We start from the raw sequence: 19,714 nt of genomic DNA, 5'->3' as shown, positions 1-19,714 counted from the left end.
TGTGTGTGTGTTTGTTTGTGTGTGTAATCAGGAGGACAAAGGTCAGTGACAGACAGTAACAAACATGAGATTAGTCTCATCAGGAAGAGTCACTAACTGTTGAGGAAAAATACACACACTCACGTGTGTGTGGGACGCCGAATGTAAAAACTTTCATTTGAGACAAATTCATATAAAACAGCATGTTTATGTCATTGTTAAAAATGATCTAAATGTAAAAGTTAAATCAAAATGTTTAATGTAAATCAAAATAAAAATGTTAAATCTAAACCTAAATGTTAACTGTAAATCTAAATGTCAAATTGGTCGCCAAGTGTGAAGCTAAATGTTTAGAAATTTAACAAAGTGAGCAGGTCAGCGCCGGTCATCACCAGGCCCCGCCCACATTCCACACACCCCACGCAGATTTGCATTTAACATTCACATTTATATTTAACATTTGCATTTAGATGTATTTTTCATGTGTACACATTTGGAACATATAGAACATGCTGCTTTACATGAATTTCTGTCTTAAATAAATTTTTTTATTTATATTCATTTTTTTTTTGATGAGCAGAATTAAACAAAGACTAATGTGATGGATAAACTCAGCAGTTTAATGGTTCACACACAGAGAATCACATTATTTACATGTTTAAGGTTATTATTGGAGTCACTGTAATGGATACAAGAACCAATCAGAGGACAGAACAGCACCACATACGTCATCATGTATCATGTATACAGCAACAGAGCTTCACAACTGAACATAATGCTCCATATTTCCTTCCTAAAATCTGTTACAAATCAATACAAATGATCCAAAATCTTCTATTTACACTCATCATTATCGATGATAACAGTGACGTCATTTCCAAAGTCATTAAACCTGCACACAAAATGGGAACATTTATTGCACTTCCACCATATTGACCATTAGCGCCCCCTGCAGGACACACAGGGAACTTCTAAGAAGTAAATACTGTATTAATTCTAAATTTGGAGCTAAAATTCAGATTTATGTGCTTTGACTTGGATCATATTTGACTTTTTTACTTAACATTTTTCTTTTAAAAAGCATCAACGTTTTTAATAACAATCTTTGTTTATAAGAATAATTTAGGTTCTTTAGTTTAAACGTGATTCCTGATCACATAAAACGGTATTTTAAACAGAGATTTATTCAGTTTTTAAAGTAAGATATTTAGTATTTTAAAGACGGCAAAGTGAAAGTCATATTAAACATATTAAAGTCAACTTTAATATGTTTCATATGTTTAAATATGATCATCTTTGATTTATTTCACTAATATTTGATCATTTTAACATAATCTGTCATTCTTTGTCACAAAATCCCATTATTGAGATTAAATGAAGGTTAAATAACGTAGGATTGTGTTATTATATAGGAGGTGGTTTGATGTTTATAATAAAAAAATATGAATATTTTAATATATTTCTGAATGTATGAATATGGGGCGCCAATTGTAAAGTTGAGCATGCTAAAATAAACAGCAACTTTTTGCAATAAAACCACATTTAAAAAATGTATGTGAAATTTTTATGTTATTTTTTACCAAATTTACAGCAATATTTGTAAAATTTGTGATTTTTTTTGTAAAAAATGTCAATGTTAAATCTAAATGTTAACTATTAAATGTAAATCTAAATGTTGAATATATATGTTCAATCTAAATGCTAATTGTTGAATATATATGTTCAATCTAAATGCTAATTGTTAAATATAAATCTTAAATGTTAAATCTAAATCAAAATAAATCTAAATCTTAATGGTAAATGTAAATGTTAAATAAAATTCACTGGAATGAGCTTTTATGATGGCACTTCTGGGGAATTTGCATATTAGCTAAATATTTAGTTTGACCCATGACATTTAGATTTAACATTTAGTTAGATTTCACATTCAACATTTATATTTACCATTTAGATTTAGATGTGATATATAACATTTTGATTTCGATTTAACATTGACATTACATTTTTACGAGAAAAAGAAATCACAAATTTCACAAATACTGCTGTTATCCTGGTCAAAAGTAACATGAAAAAAATTCACATGTTTTTTTAAATGTGGTTTGTTGCTAAATGTTGCAAAAAATTGCTTTTTATTTTATTTTAGCATGTACAACTTTACAATCGGCGCCCCAGAGTTTGTAAAACGTTTTCTCCATCATTGAAACACAAACGTAATCCAAAGACACGACATCATCAGAGTTCAAAGGTCATGCAGCGTGGAGCAGCGTCAGGGGGCGGAGTCACGAAGGAGAACATCTCAGCATGCAGCGCAGAGGGGGCGGAGCCATGCAAGGCTGGAGCAGAATGGGCGGAGCCTGAAGCAGGACGGAGACAGCGTTCAGCTGTAGAAGCTCCACCCACATCCCACACAGATATAGCTGTAGGAAAGAGAGGAGGGCTGTGAGCATCCATCCATCACCCATCATCCATCAACCATCATTCATCTACTCATCCATTTATCTATCCATTTATCCATCACTTATCATCTATTCATCCATCATCCATCATCCATCCATCTATCCATTATCCATCTATCCATCTATCCATTATCCATTATCCATCTATCCATTCATCCATCATCATCCATCCTGCACACTCAGGTCATGATGAGGTTAGTGATGATGATGATGATGATGATGATGATGATGATGATGATATAAAGTCAGGTGTTACCTCAGCCCTGCAGTGGAGTGGCTGCAGCTCCAGAGCAGTGGAAGTGGACGTTCTGCCAGCGTCCGTCCCTGCGCTGCCACACCCTGGTCTCCTCTGATTGGCTGGAGCGAGGGCGGCCCACGCCGTCCATGAACTGCGTCAGTCGGATGTAGGCGATGCAGGCGGCGTCCTCTCCGATCACGTGCACGTGGGGGTTGAGGATGGTGGTGTGGATGGCTTTGCTGTTCTTACACAGGACTGGTGCACAAACACAGACATTAATTAGTCCAAGAGCAATATTTTTCAGTGAACCTTTGGAACAACCTGACACATTCACTAAGTGATAATATTAAAACTAATAAATAAATAGTTTATTAGTCTAACATTTATTTAATTTAATACTAAACAATATTTGTTAATGTGACAGTTTATTAGATGAACAAACATGTATATCATATATTATAAGGTAACAATATGAACTAAAAACAACTACTGCAGTGGTTTCCAACCTTTTTTGGATCATGACCCCATTTTATTATCAATATTTTTTTGATTTTTAAGCCATTTTTTTTTCTAGTGTTAGGTTTGAATCAAGTTATTATAGGGTTGGGCGATATGGGAAAAATATCATATCACGATTTTATCACGATTTTTTTCATTCAAATCATTTAGATTATTTTATTAAGTTATTTACCAATAAAACAAACCAAATCACCTACTTAAAATCATCGCCCTAAATGGAAAAAATGAATAAAAGATCATATAGGACAAGGTCATTATCAATTTTTTTTAATTGTATGGAAGCAATTCATCAAACTGGTTCCAAGTACAATTAACATCAAACAAAAAGGCTGACATGTTATTTTAGTCTTTTTACTTTGTTTAACTAAAGTGGTGTAGCTTTAGCATTAGCAACACTTGCTACATAACAGGCAGCATATCAGTCTAGTGATTTATGTTTGTTATTGAGGTAACACACTCGTATTAATAAAATCCTACATTAAGCAGTGTTTGAACGCCTCATTTCACACAGTTTAAACAATCATATCCTTTACAAGATAAAACGTTACTGTTTTGGTTACATTAGGCCTGGATGATATTGACCAATATTCATATCTCTATATTTTTCCTCAAAATGGCAATAGGTGATATAAACTCCATTTATTTATTTTTTTCAATAGTTTTACAAGAAAAACAATAAAGAGTCAAAGTCAGTGGAGAAAAATGCCACAAAGACACTTTTATTAATCACTAGAAAAACACTGACTTCATGATATAAGTCAATATAAATAGATTGAATTTAACTTCAAAGACTTACCCTTACTTTTCTCAGCATTTAAATTGATCTGGCAGTAGTCCCTCTGTGTGTGTGTGTGTGTGTGTGTGTGTGTGTGTGTGTGTGTGTGTGTGTGTGTGTGTGTGTGTGTGTGTGTGTGGCGGGTTAAAGTAGTTTTGTAGTAATTCTGTGTATTTGTCTGTTTTCTGATACCTTTGTGTGTTTTTTACAGTCGTTTGGTTTGTTTTTGTCGTTGTTGAGTGATTTTTGAAAGTTTTGTTGTCATTTTGTGTATTTCTGTGTCATTTTGTGGTTCATCTTGGGGGCTGCATGTGGCCCATGTGTGACATAAAGTACTAATGTAATAAATGATTCCTGCTGGATGGATTGACGGAGTAGAAAATGAGTGCAGGCTGAAAGCGACTCTTACGGTTGTCGAAGTAGAACCTGTGAAAGTCCATCCCTTCCACCAGGTTCCCCAAAGCCTCAGGCTCAAAGGAGGTCAGAGCGGGGTCACAGATCTTTCTGTGGGAGCAGACGTTGTTGATCACGTTTATTCACAGGTATCTGCGCACAAACACCAACATGTGACATCTTTAACGAAGCAGAACGTCACAGAAAACTCACGCGTACGCCTCGAAGTCTCCGTTGTTGACGGCTTCAATGAGCTGCTCAGTGATTTTGATGATTTCTTGTTTTCGAACTGCAGAAAAAAATAAAAAAAAATAAATCAGACCTGTAGCTTTAAATACAGCATGTGCAGCTTCCATGTGTTGCCACCGACTGCTAAGAATGAATATTGTATTATTCTTTATTTAAGATTGTGTTCAAAATCACACACTAACGTACTATACACTACACACTCAGTGAGTATATATTGTCTACTATAGACTATTAGTATGATTGGGATGATGAGCGTTCCCACTGAAGTATACTTCCAAGTTTCCCAAGATGCATTTGGTACCTATGACGACAAAAACTTGAATATCTTTATAATATGCTCCACCTTTACTTTGAAAGTTCTGAAAACATTTGAAGTCGAATATCAACATGTGCTCATTTGATCCATAAAACTCACGTAAACACATTTCATTCTGACATTTCAGAGATTTTCAGAGACCCTCCATTGTGCTACTGACTAAACTACCTTTTAACTTCAAAATAAAAGCCCTATTTACAAAAACATGAAAAAACTAATAGAAGACAAAAAGAGATGCTTTTATTTTGAAAATGGAATATTTGACTTTTAGCTTGAAGCCGGTGTCACGGTCTGCGTTTACTTTGTGCTGAGATCGCTTATGAGCATGCGCATTACCGGATAATGAATTTATGCTACTTCCGCTGAGCTTTTTTCTACTTCCGCCGCGCTGAGATAAAAAATGTAATTTCAAAGTTAAGGTTATTTGACGAGTGCTGAATGGTACTAAAATGTACAACTGCTCAATATACGAGGCAGGAGAGGTTCCAACGCCACAAAGGAATGATAGACAAGTTCATCTTCTTCATGGTGAAGGGCACGCCATCACCAGACACCGACAAGCCAAGCACCATGTCTGGGATACGAACAGTAAGTCTCCAAAAATACATGATTATAATATACAATGCTGTAAAAAAAGAGTTAACCTAATGTAACTTTATTTTTTTAAATCAGTAAAACTCAGTACGGGCACATCAAGCAGTCACGTACTGAGATTTTAAGAGATGTGAACCTGTCCCAGGACCATTTTACATTCAGCTCGCAATGCATCATGGGACGGTTGAGTATGACAAGTGTGCCCACCGTGCAAAAGTCCCCATATAGTATACATTCTTGAATTTCTCACATACTCAGTCTTTTCATACTATCTGTGAACCCATTACATACTCATTTACACACAGCCTGACACTTTTTATGAATGCTGAAAAAACTCATTTAGATTTTAAGCAACAGAAATAAACTGAAAATTAATTCACTAACATATTCAACGTGATGCTTTGGGATTCTTTATATTTTAGGTACATTTTTTGTTATTTTGGGATTTATCAGTAATTCTGTTTCATATTAGTTTTATCTTTAATACGTTTCTTTGCTTGTTCTATAGTAGAGTCATGAATACTAGATTTTTTTAATAAAAGCACAGACGCTGGTTTCGACAGAGCTTCATCCTACCTTTAGCATCGTCATCCTCGATGGTGCTGCTGCTGTCAGACGACTCCTGCAGAGAGAGGAGAGACAACGGATGAACACAAACATGCAGGAGTCGTTAACGCTGCAGTGGAAAAACGCTCCAGACTAAACACGTGCTCCCAATTCGCCCAATTTGCACATGCTCAAACTTTCCATACGACTGAATCATAGAGCAGTTAGAAACACTCCAGGATTCACCGGTAGATGCTGAGAAAAGTAAAGGCTGACTGACGTTTAACAGCCTTGTTATTGCACAGACGCACAGACGGACCGTACCTTAGGCCCGTCTACTGGGACATGGATCACTGTGGTCTGAGGTTCCTGGAGGAGGACAGGGAGAGAGCAGGAAGGGCTTTGACGGTGATGAGGTCACACACACACACGCACACGCGCACGCGCACACGCACACGCACACGCACGCACACGCACACGCACACGCACACGCACACGCACACGCACACGCACACGCACACACACACACACACACACACACACACACACACACACACACACACACACAGTACCAGTGCAGCAGACGGGCTGTGTCCTTTGGGAATGCTGACTGTGCTGTTTCTGCTGTTAGTCTGAGGCTGTGCAGGAAAAACACAAAGTGTGAGAACAACATGTGTCACTTCCTCAAATCATCCACACGTTCCTGTTCCTGTGTTCACACACACTCACACACATGCACACACACACACATGCACACACACACTCACACACATGCACACACACGCTCACACACATGCACACACACACAGAGAGACACAGAAGGAAGAGATGCACTAATGGGGAGTGTGAGCACACACACAGCACTGACCTACACACACACACAGCACTGACCTACACACACACACACAGCACTGACCTACACACACACAGCACTGACCTACACACACACAGCACTGACCTACACACACACACACAGCACTGACCTACACACACAGCACTGACCTACACACACGCAGCACTGACCTACACACACAGCACTGACCTACACACACACAGCACTGACCTACACACACACAGCACTGACCTACACACACACACAGCACTGACCTACACACACGCAGCACTGACCTACACACACACAGCACTGACCTACACACACACACAGCACTGACCTACACACACACAGCACTGACCTACACACACACAGCACTGACCTACACACACACACAGCACTGACCTACACACACACAGCACTGACCTACACACACGCAGCACTGACCTACACACAGCGTTAACCTACGGACTTTCAAAATAAAAGCCGGTGTCCCTCACAAAGTGAGAATGAAAACAATAATAAAGTCCACAGGAAGTCCCGCCTCCATGAACAACACGCTGCTCTGACATCATGTGTGTCACTGACACACAGAGGTCACATGTGTGCGTTTCATTGGCCCCAATAAAACACCAGGGGCCACAAAGCGTCCTCTTCCTCCCCGTCTTCATCTCTGAGACGCTTTTAAATAAATGTAGGACAGAATAAAATAAAGAAGCAATATCAGAATCTGTGGCTGATGTTTTAAGGGAGTGGTTGAATTTGTGACGTCGGCCACAGGTATGATGGGATGAGTGACAGGTGCCATCATTCATTCAGCAGCTCATAGAGCTTTTAATGGAAGGATTAGGATTCTCTCTGGGGGGGATTAAGGACAGATAAAAGTCACCTCCAACTCCTTCAAAGGATCAAAGCTTTCCATTTCTAATCCGAGTGTTTAAAAAAAAACCCAAAACACACTTTTTAGGCTAAATTTCCACGCAATGTGACGTGTTTGGATGTGTGTGGTCATGTGACACTGTGTGATTATGTAATGAGGGATTAATCATCCGGGGGTAAATAATCTGAGATTAGGGAGGAGGGGAGAGCAACAGATTGATTCAATTTTTTTTTATAATCACATGGAATCAAAAATGTTATTTTATCAAAGAATGACCAGTTTTAATATAAGTAGACTTTTTTCAATAAACGGTCATAAACATTTTAATATCTATTTAAAACTGTAACATTTAATATCAAGAACAAAATAAATCATTTCCACACCAAAACTTGAATTGATATTAATAAAGAATTAATTAACAAAAACATTTTGACACTGTTTTAACTATTTGTTGTAACTAAATTGAACCCTATACTAAATTAAATTAAATTAATTTAAAATAAATAAGTTATTGTTTCGATCAGTAAAAAGGTGTAATCATTTGAGTTTAAATCATGAAAAATGACATTTTTAAAAATCTATATTTGCAACATGAATATAGTATGTTTTCAGCACAATAAAAAATGTATTCAATATTTTATCAAATTAATAAAAAAACATTGAAGTTTCAAATGTATGCATCTGAGTCAATAATCAGGTTTATTTGAGTCATTTGAATCTTCTTCTCTTTTACCCGGGTCGTTGGAATCCTGAATGATTCATTCTATTCTGTTTCTGGGGAATCGGGTTAAAAGACCCAGATCGTTTCAGTTCCACTGTTCCATAGGAGTCCGTGACCTGGGTCCATTAATGTTTGATTCCTGAGTGATTCTGTCTTGATTCAGTACAAAGATGTGACTCGTTAATAATATTTGTACACTTAGGAACAGATCCATTCTTTATACGTCTGTAGTAAGTCTCATTTTATGTAACAACGTTTTCAGAGTTGATTTTTAAAAATCAGAATTTGAGACAATTTCTTTTCCGTTTTCAGCCGAAAGTTAAAAATTATTTATTATCAGATCAGTAGTAATAAATAAATCCATATCAGTGCAATGTTAAATAAAAATAAAACACACAACAGGAATGCACACATGGACTCAGGTTAAATTCAATCAAAATATGATCAATTAAATTACAATATAAAGAAATAAAAATAAAATATAATTAATCAATTATTTAAATGAAAATATTAAATGAAATCATTAAATTAATTTGAAATATATTAAATTTAAATAAATCAAAATATATTCATTTAGATTAAATCAAAATATATTGAATTAAATTACATAAAAATATACTAAATTAAATGACATTACATGAAAAAAATATATATATATAAAATTAAATTAAATAAAAATATATGAAATTAAATTAGATCAAAAATCAAATTGTATTAAATGAAGTGAAACAGTGCTGGGCGGTGGGCTCACCTTGACCTCGGTCTTCTTGTTGAGGAGACTCTTGGCTGCTGCAGAGAGGCAGAAGGAAACGCCTTCAGAGGGCAAAGTGCACATCCTACCCCTTCAGCTGAACCTGCTGCACACGTGCACGCAAACGTCACTTCAGAGTCCCAGCGTGCACACCTCAGCAGCACCCATGGTTTCCCTCCGAGAGCCTGAGAGCCCTCCCACTCAAAAGACGCTCACTCACAGCCCCACAAACAGCAGCTTGTGACCAATCACCAGGCAGAGAGTGAAAGTAATGCTGTTTAATCCACACACACACACACACACACACACACGCAGCTGACTGCAGGAGCAGCAGGATTACAAGCAGAGCAGCAGGTGAGCCATAATGGATGTGTTCAGAGTTCACATCAATGCAAAGATGGAGGGAGGTTTACCAACATCAAAGAATAGGATGATAGAATAATATTCAAAATAACGACAACAAAAACCACAAAATGACTAAAAAAACACAAAACAAACATGAACATAAAGAGGAAAAACTATTCAAAATTACAATAAAACTATTAACAGAAAAATTTACAAAACTACACAAAAAAAGACTTGAAAACAAAATAACAGAAAAATAAAGAAAACAGCATAAATAAAAACTACATTACTAACAAAGACACATTATGACAACATAAAACAGAGAGAGAGATGCTCTGATGCAGACACGGCACAGGTGGCTCTCAGTCTAGTTTTGTGCGACCCCCATGGTAAACGCAATAAATACACAAAATGACTCCAAAGGACACAGATTATGACAAAAAAAAGATAAAATAACTTACAAAATGACAGGAAAAACGTGCTAAATGACAGGAACAAAATATGAAAAAATGACTACAAACACACAAATCGATAAGAAAAAGAATCAGAAAATGTATTAAAAAAAACCCACAAAATAACAACAAACAAAAATGAGAAAAAAATATACAGAAATGACAACAAATACACAAAAAGCATCTATTATTTCCAGTGTTAATGCTCTGATTGGTCATTATTCTAATGCTAACGTGAATGTTGATCATGTGACCCTCAGATCAGATATAATCATGTCTGTGGCCCCGCCCCCTGTGATAAAGGGTAGAGGGAGTCAGAGATAGCAAGGATGGGAAAAAATATTGATTCACGATATGTCGCGATTTCTTATTGTTATTGTTTTGTAGAACTATGACTATGATTGAATCTTGGTTTGTGGAGAAGGAGAAAAATCAATACTATCAAAACACAATTTAGCACAATCACAATATATATTGAGTTAGCAAACATGATCAAATCAGATCCCAGCTCTAATACATACAGTATATGTACATTTATACTGTAAATACGGTGTGACTGTTTTGTGTTTAATATGAGTGAATTAACAGCTTTACAAACATTACACACGTTACCTTGTTCTACGCCGACACAGGCTCCTCCCACTGCACCGACAGAGGATGGAGCTGTCGTCTGTCGACCCACTGACACACACACACACACACACACACACACACACACACAGCATTACAGTTACTATTTAGATAAATCCAGTATCTATGTCTTTATACGTCTATGATTCTAAACATCTTAGTCTTCCTCTAAGTATTTAAGTATCTGAGTATCTAAGTACTCATTTAAGTGTCTGAGTATCGATTCAGGTACAGTATCTACAGTATCTGAGTATCCAAGTAGCTAAGGCTTCATTTAAGTCTCTAAGTACTCAGGTATCCAAGTATCAATCGGGTATTGAAGCAAAAAAGTATCTAAAGATCTAAGTATTGAGTAAATAAGTATTTAAGTATATTTGTATCTATCAAGTATCAAAGTATCTGAGTATTTAAGTAACTAAGTATCCACGTAGTCTTTTTTCTGAGTCTCTTTAAATGATGAATGAGCGGCGACGCCTCCTCAGACTCACCAGAGAAGTTCCTGGACACCAGCATGGTGGTCAGAATGGCTCCCTGAGAGTGAAGAGGGCGGAGCCTGAGGTCACATGACTTAATAAAATACAGTCTGTCACGTGAACAACAAGAACCAATCAGACCTTAAGTTTCCTCCGAGCGTTGAACTTCTTCAGACACTCCACGGTTTCCTGTCGATGCATCATGGAGGCCACGGTGGATCGTTGCTATGGAGACAGAGAGAGTTTTTATTCACTTTCATCACAATTAAAGCAACATTTTGTTGCTTTGAGTGCAATTTTGTAGCCGTTTTGTGTGTTTTTGCATTCCTTTTGTATCTTTTTCTGTCATTTTTTTTGTTTTTGGAGTCACTTTATGTATTTATGTTGTGGTTTTACGTATTTTTTGTTGTCATTTTATGTGTTTTGAGTATTATTGTGTATCTCTTTGTTTACTTGGAATCATTTAGTGCCTTTTCAAAGCCATTTTAGGTGTTTTGGATGTAGGAGGCACTTACGCAGACCCATGGGTGTTTGAGGGCCTCCTGGGCGCTGATTCTCTTGGTCGGGTTGATGGTCAACATCTGGTTGATGAGGTTTTTGGCCTCGGGGGTGACCGTGTCCCACTCTGGGGAGGGAAACTGAACCTGGTGTTAGAAGCAGCTCAGGATAAGAAGTTTAAAAGGTGAAGGAGGTTCACGCTCACGTCGTACGCTCCTGCTTTGATCTGCTGGTACAGCTTGTGCTGGTCCTCGTCCCAGAACGGAGGGTAACCAACCAGGAGGATGTAGAGGATCACGCCTACAACAAGCACAGCTGCTGATTGGCCAACACACACACACACACACACACACAGCAAAAATGAAAGGGAACAGAGCAGAGATCTCACCGCACGCCCAGATGTCCACGGGTTTACCGTACGCCTCCTTCCTCAGCACCTCTGGGGACAAATATCCAGGCGTCCCCGCAAAGCCTTCACAGAAACACAGAGTTGGACTTTGTGGGGACCTTGGTGTGTGTCTGTGTGTATGTGAGTGTGTCTCACCACAGGTGTCTCGACAGAGCCGTCACACAAATACAGTTAGACTTTATGGGGACCTAGGTGTGTGTCTGTGTGTGTGTGTCATCACAAGCGTACCCGTACACAAATACAGAGTTAGGCTTTGTGGGGACCATGGTGTGTGTGTGTGTCTGTGTGTTCCAACACAGGCGTCCCCGCAGAGCCTTCACACAAATACAGAGTTAGGCTTTGTGGGGACCATGGTGTGTGTGTGTCTCACCAAACCAGGCCTGCTGCTCTCCCTGAACCTCAATGGCGAGCCCAAAGTCAGCCAGTTTCACTGCAGCGTTCTTACATTTACTTGCCAGCAGCAGGTTTTCAGGCTGCGGGAAAATCAAAGTCAAACGTTTTAAATGTTGTCTGTCTATTATTGTACAATGGAAGTCATTTCAACACATTTCCAGAACATTCACACACTTTGGTCTCAATTTTTTTTTACCAATTGTTCCTTAATAATTTAACAGCCTCACTGTAAATGATTAGTTTGATCTGATTAATACTTTTAGACAAATGGCCAATCTAATGAGGGGGGTATGTGTCGATTTTCGTTGGTCCTTATTTTTCTTCCATTTTCATCTTCTAATATCTCAGGAACTACATCACATAGGAAACTGAAATGTAGTACAGTAATACAGCTCCACCTACTCTCCAAGAATATACAAAAAAGATCTGCTATACATCCTGTCTAGTGGACATGGCTGACCTTAAGGTGTGTTTAAACACACACACACACACACCTTCAGGTCCCTGTGAACCACTCCCATCTGATGACAGTGAAGAACAGCCTCCAGGATTTGTTGGATGCAGTTACTGCAGGAAAACAGTAGGGGGAGCAGGTTAGTCACACACACACACACACACACACACGGACAGACACACACACACACACCGCACACACACACACACACACACACAGACACACGCACACACACACACACAGACGCACACAGACGCACACACAGACACACACACACACACGCACAGTGTGTGTGGGTGAGATTGATGGATGCTGATGGAGCAGAAGCAGCAGAGTAACAATGTTTACTGTCTCTTTATCTTCATTGTGTTCACACTATCTCTCTCTCTCTCTCTCTCTCGCCCACACAGTCAGATTGAGTTAAGTCCTTCCTCCTGCAGACTACAGTGTGGGTGTGTGCCTGGGCATTTTAATGCAGCGTCTCCATCTGTGTGAGAGAACAGAGACTTTCCTCCACCTGAGAATGGAATCACCGATGAAGATCCTGTGATGTCAAACATACGGTCCGCGGACTCAAACCGGCTCCTGTTTAAAGGATTACGACCAGATTTGCAATTTGCACTATGTATGGTCTATAACAGTACGACTGCTGATGCGTTCAATACAACTTGGAAATCGGCATTTCCCAGTTAAAAATTCCAATCCTTGACTTTTTGAAGAAGGCGGAAAATCCTGAGTTTTGAGTGGCCTTGAACGCAGCATTACTGCTCCTAAGGTACTGCTCTGTTTCCACACATTCACTGGCCCCGCCCTCAACAGCAGGAGTTCTCAACCTTGGGGTGAGGACCCCATTTGGGGTTGCGAGACACTGGGAGGGGGTCGCCAGATGACTTTAAGAAACTAAGAATATTATTTGATCAATTTGAGCCTTTTTCTGCAACTATAGCAAACTTTTCATATTTTAACCTATTTTCATCATTTGTCTTGCCATATTTTTGCCCCTTTTAATGCAATTTCGCTACATTACTCCTATTTCTGCATCACACTTTAATGCCTTTTCTGTAAATCTTTTCCACTTTCCAGACATTTTCATCACTCATAAACCCTTTCCACCACTTTTCCACCTAATGTCACATATGTTGATCCATTATTGTCACTTTTAACCTCTTTTTACCATATTTCATGCTTATTTTTTTGCCAATTTTTAATTCGCATTATTTGTAAGATTAAACTAATTGTTCCAATATTGAATATTTGAACCCTTTTTACCACTTTTTCTGTCTGTTTTTATCCACTCTAATTTACAATTTTTAACCAATTTCTGTTTTCCAGCATTTTTGGTCACTTTGAACCCATGTTATTTCTGATTAAAACCAGGATTTCCATCTTTAAGATGACTATAATAATAATAATAAACGTTGCTGGATAACAGTGATTATTATTCAGATGAATAAATAAATGTGGTTATCACAGATTCATAGAACAATGGACCATCATTTTACTGACTTTATGGATGGACCCCAAAAATCTCTCCCCTTTATTCCCCCTTATAGATGGTCCTGTCTCCACATGACTGTTCTTCAATGTTCATGTCTGTGTTCAACCACTGTGTTCAGCTACAGTGGGGGTCCCTGCTCTCTGGGACCTTTATTTTAGGGGATGAGGGCTGAAAAGGTTGAGAACCAGTGATCTAAAGGGCCAGATTTGGCCCCCAGGCCTTGAGTTTCACACGCGCACTAATGGATGCAAAGCTACAAAAATGTGCACGTTGAGTGTGGCTGTGCACGATGGAGGGATGAAGAAGGAAAGGAGGAAGAGGAGGAGTTCACCTGGCATCTGCTTCACTGTAGTACTCTCTCGCTACGATGTCCTCAAACAGCTCACCTCCAGTTACTCTGAGAGACAGCAGAGGTTACACACACACACACACACACACACACACACACACACACACACACACACACACACACACACACACACACACACACAACAGAAGCAGGAGGGGGATGTCCTCATTAGGGGAAACCCCCGGCTACAGGATTCACTCTGAAGGAGTTGCCATGGAAACTGGCTCCAGTGCAGAGGAGTTAAGTTGTGTGTGTGTGTGTGTGTGTGTGCGTGTGTTATGTAACGGGGGATGCCTCAGAAAAGAGGGATGGGGGGAAAAAGAGCTGAAGGCAGAAGGAAAGGCATCGAGGAGGATTAGAGGAAACAGAGGAGGAAGGAAGGAAGGAAGTGGGAATTGAACGAAGGGAGGAAGATGTCGGAAGAAGGGGAGAAAGGGGAAAGAAGTGGAGGAAACAGACGAGAGGAAAAACAGCAAGGAAACAGGAAAGACAGGAGGAAACAGTGGAGAGAAAACAATAAGGCAACATGAAACAAAAGGGGAAACAGGAAGAAGAAGAGGAAACACATGTAAAACAGGAAGCAGAGAAGGAAACAGAGAAGAGGAAAAACGGCTCCGTAACAAGAAGCAAAGGAGGAAACAGAGAAGAGGAAGAACAGCAATGAAACAGGAAGCAAAGAAGAAAACAGGAGAGGAAACATGTGGAACAGGAAGAAGAGGAGGAAACAAAGGAGAGGAAATAGATGTAAAACAGGAAGAAGAGGAGGAAACAGAGAAGAGGAAAAATGGCTCTGTAACAGGAAGCAAAAGAGGAACCAGAGAAGAGGAAAAACAGCAATGAAACAGGAAGTAAAGAAGAAAACAGGAGAGGAAACATGTGGAACAGGAAGAAGAGGAGGAAACAAAGGAGAGGAAATAGATGTAAAACAGGAAGAAGAGGAGGAAACAAAGGAACTCACAGGTCAAAGAGCAGATAGTGGAAACCTTCCTCTGAGATGCTGTCATGGAGACGAACTGTAAAAAGAAAGAAATAAATACATATTTCTTGATAAAGACACAAAGGAAAAATGATGAAAGTTTGTCTCTGAAGTCAAATCTTTTAAAACACAACGTGTCAAAAACACAATTATTTATGGATCTGATCATAGAGTTGATGATAGTAGAACTCACCAATGTTGGAGTGTTTGAGCAGTCTGCAGATCCTGGCCTCCCTCTCTAGCTTCTGGTGATCTACGTTTCCAAGGTGATCAGAAAGACATTTCAACACAGATGTTTATCACACGGACAGATGTTCATCGGAGTCAATAAATCACTTCACATCACCATAGCAGCTCCACTTCACTTTATAGAGATCTATAAAGGATAGATCCGTTCCTGTCCTTTGTTGCAGACATATAAAGTATAGATCTATTCCCGTATGTTACAGATGTATAAAAAAGATATGCTCCTTTCTTTTCTTACAGACGTGTAAAGAATAGATCTGTTCCTGTCCTTTGTTACAGACATATTAAGTATAGACGTGTTCCTAAATGTTTCAACATGAACAGGAAGCAGAGAGAGGAGCTGTAGTTCTATGTGACATCTACAGTCTGACGATGGATCTGATTACAGTGAAAACAGTTATTTATAGAAGCTTTCAGCAGACGATGCTCCATCGAGGGAACGGGAGGAAGAGGAGGAAGAGGAGGAAGAGGAGGAGGAGGAGGAAGAGGAGGAGGAAGAGGAGGAAGAGGAGGAACAGGTGTAAGAGGAGGAAGAGGAGGAGGAGGAGGAGGAGGAGGAGGAGGAGGAAGAGGAGGAACAGGAGGAAGAGGAGGAGGAGGAGGAGGAGGAGGAGGAGGAAGAGGAGGAGGAGGAGGAAGAGGAGGAAGAGGAGGAAGAGGAGGAACAGGAGGAACAGGAGGAACAGGAGGAAGAGGAGGAAGAGGAGGAACAGGTGTAAGAGGAGGAAGAGGAGGAGGAGGAGGAAGAGGAGGAAGAGGAGGAAGAACATCCTGCTTCACACAGCCACACACGTCTAGAAGTGAAGCACATACTCATCCTCAGAGACAGAGGGTGAAGGAACCATGAGAGGAACCTTCACCCGCAGACACACAGGAACCAACCATCCCCTTTAATTAAGCTCTTTACAATATATGGTACACTCACACACCAAAGGTACAGAGCCACCATGTGTAGGGCCCCACAGGTAGTCAAGGTAACGCAGCTCAATGTTGACAGGTAGTCATGGTAACACAGCTCAATGTTGACAGGTAGTCATGGTAACACAGCTCAATGTTGACAGGTAGTCATGTTAACACAGCTCAATGTTGACAGGTAGTCAAGGTAACGCAGCTCAATGTTGACAGGTAGTCAGGTAACACAGCTCAATGTTGACAGGTAGTCATGGTAACACAGCTCAATGTTGACAGGTAGTCATGTTAACACAGCTCAATGTTGACAGGTAGTCATGGTAATCCTGAGTTTACCATGTTACCGTGACCATTAGCTGAGCTTGAGCTGTATGGTGGAGGTCTGCGTTCTCTGAGTGCTTTTCTAGTTATTACTATCATTTATATTTACGCTTCAAATTTTCCCTAATTCTGTTTCAGAGTTTACACATTAAGAGTTTTGTTTCTGTTTCCTCGTCTTTCCATAATCAGACTTACATTGCTACACATGCTAAAGCTAACATTAGACCTCATGTTTGACAGTGAAAAATATGGTGAAAATGTAATATTGTCCCAAAACACGTGGCTGAGGCTGTATTTAGTGTCACACCAACAGAAAAACCATAAACACACCAAACATGATGAGCACTAGCATTAATAATAATAATAATAATAATAATAATAATAATAATAATAACAGTAATAATAATAATAATAATAATAATAATAATCTCCTCACCTCGGGCCGACAGCTTCTTGGTGTTGATGATCTTGGCTGCAAATTCATGACCCGAGCTCAGTTTAGCACAACGACGAACAATGGAAAACGCTCCCCTGGAAACACACGGAGACGCTTTTTAACACGACTTTTAATTGATGAAGGGCTGTGATTGGTTCAGAGCAGGGGTGTCAAACTCATTTTAGTTCAGGGGCCAAATATAAAGTAGTTTGATCTTAAGTGGGCCACAGATTTTAGGCTGGAAAACGAGCAAGTTCAACAACAACTTCCCCAAGTTTGCACTTTGATGACATAAAGTATGTGAAGGGCGACAATATCCAAGCAATTAATGACAGATGGCAGTCCCTGCAGGATTCTGTCTTTTAAATTTATGTGATTTTGTGACAAATTTAATTTAAATTTTCATTTAATTTCGGGAAATTATGAGAAGTAATTTCAGGAAAATGTAGTCCTTTAAACAATTTGAGGTTTAAAATGACTGCAGCTTGTTATAAAAGCATTAGAAAAATTGCCATCCTCCAAATACTGTGGAGTTTCATTTTCAGATCTACAGTTATTTGGTAATTTACACAATAATTCATGGTTTTGTTTTGTTTTTCTGTCTTTTTTAACTTTCTCATGAGAGCTGAATTGGATGGTCTAACGCAATTCTCAACTGGTGGGTTACGGACAGCTGGTCAAAAATAAATTAATAACCGTACCTAATGTCTCTCATGTTGGACATGTCTTTTATTTTGAAAGAAACTTGTCTTTTGACAGGCATGCTGTAAAATACATGTTACACGGGAAAATACATAGTTTTGTGTTTTAAAACGAAATTTGGTTGGTTGAATTCTAAAAAAAAAGTGGGTCGAGATTTAATGACCGTGGAAAAATGTGGGTCCCGACTCCCAGGGTGAGACCAGTTGAGAACCTTTGCTCTAAAGGGCTGGATTTGGCCCCTGGGGGCTTGAGGTTCACACCGGCTCTCCCTGTCAACCAATCACAGCCTCTGAGGTTCCACAGCATTGATACCTGACACAGCCCCGCCCACAACGCCCCCTGCTGGTACAACACAGCACTGATACCTGACACAGCCCCGCCCACAACGCCCCCTGCTGGTACAACACAGCACTGATACCTGACACAGCCCCGCCCACAACGCCCCCTGCTGGTACAACACAGCACTGATACCTGACACAGCCCCGCCCACAACGCCCCCTCCTGGTACAACACAGCACTGACACACATGGTCGTGATGATGATGATGATGATGATGATGAAGGACTTACTTGCCGAGCTCTTCGTAAAGCTGATATTCATCCGTGAAGCGCGTGCACGTGGTGCTCGCCATGATGCTTTCTTCTTCTTTATCGGACAGGGCTGGATATGCGCGTGTGTGTGCGGGTCTGAGTCCCGGGATTCCTTTGGAAGCTGCTGCAGCACGAGGGAAACCTCCGGATGCTAGCCCCGCCCACCAGTGCGCACACACACTTCACTCACACGCACGCGCGCGCTCACCGCGGACCACTGCCTTATTATTTTTGCAATGCCTTAAATTAGAAGCAAAACGTGCACGAAGGCTCATTAACATGCAGTTGTTTACCTTTAATCTCCTGATCAATGACGTCATCATATCATTTAGTTTCTAATCAAATCGATTAGTGCTGATCTGTCTTTAATTACATTATTAAAACACATTCATTACCTCTGTTTAAATGTTAGGGTGACTATAAAGGTAGATTTGTGTCTTTATTATTCAATAATAAAAAATACATTTGAAATAAAAAACAACAAGTGTTCAGATGCTATTATTATTTTTACATTTGAGCATCTCTTTTCTTTGATTAAAAACGTTTTTTGGATTGAAAAGGGGTGGAGCAGCAATGGTGTTTAAGGGTGGGGCAACCATGTAGTTTGTTACATTCATTTACTAAAACCATGATAAAGCTGTTATTAAGTCAGTGATAATCAACATGTGGTTCTTTAATTTCATTTATTATTCCCCCAGAAAACCTTAAAAAGGGAAAACTTTTTAACCCCTTTTTACCTTTTTCTTTGGCCATTTTGCAACTTCCTTTGTCCCATTTTGCCCCT

At 39.4% G+C, this 19,714-nt stretch overlaps 1 protein-coding gene across 3 annotated transcripts; it reads right to left on the bottom strand.

The window, feature by feature from the left end:
- Positions 1–2,026: 2,026 nt before the first annotated feature.
- Positions 2,027–19,108, bottom strand: camk2b2 (calcium/calmodulin-dependent protein kinase (CaM kinase) II beta 2). 3 transcript variants are annotated; one of them, XM_028462232.1, is made up of 21 exons: positions 18,910–19,108; positions 17,639–17,733; positions 15,920–15,979; positions 15,709–15,763; positions 14,733–14,798; positions 12,944–13,016; positions 12,427–12,529; positions 12,036–12,119; positions 11,853–11,947; positions 11,665–11,787; positions 11,291–11,374; positions 11,165–11,207; positions 10,659–10,727; positions 9,250–9,287; positions 6,638–6,703; positions 6,390–6,434; positions 6,096–6,141; positions 4,574–4,649; positions 4,377–4,471; positions 2,692–2,928; positions 2,027–2,396 (listed from the first exon to the last, which is right to left on the bottom strand). In XM_028462232.1, the coding sequence occupies exons 1-20, from the start codon at positions 18,969–18,971 to the stop codon at positions 2,693–2,695; spliced, it is 1,614 nt and encodes a 537-aa protein (XP_028318033.1). In that variant the 5' UTR covers positions 18,972–19,108; the 3' UTR covers positions 2,027–2,396; position 2,692. The 3 variants fall into 3 exon arrangements, with proteins under 3 accessions (XP_028318033.1, XP_028318034.1, XP_028318035.1); XM_028462233.1 differs by having other exon boundaries at positions 9,250–9,284; XM_028462234.1 differs by lacking the exons at positions 2,027–2,396; positions 2,692–2,928 and having other exon boundaries at positions 4,438–4,513.
- Positions 19,109–19,714: the final 606 nt, after the last annotated feature.

This window comes from Gouania willdenowi, chromosome 12, assembly GCF_900634775.1.
Source record: "Gouania willdenowi chromosome 12, fGouWil2.1, whole genome shotgun sequence".
Lineage (NCBI taxonomy): Eukaryota > Metazoa > Chordata > Actinopteri > Blenniiformes > Gobiesocidae > Gouania > Gouania willdenowi.
The sequence above is the reverse complement of the archived record's forward strand: the minus strand, read 5'-3'. Positions and strand labels throughout refer to the sequence as shown.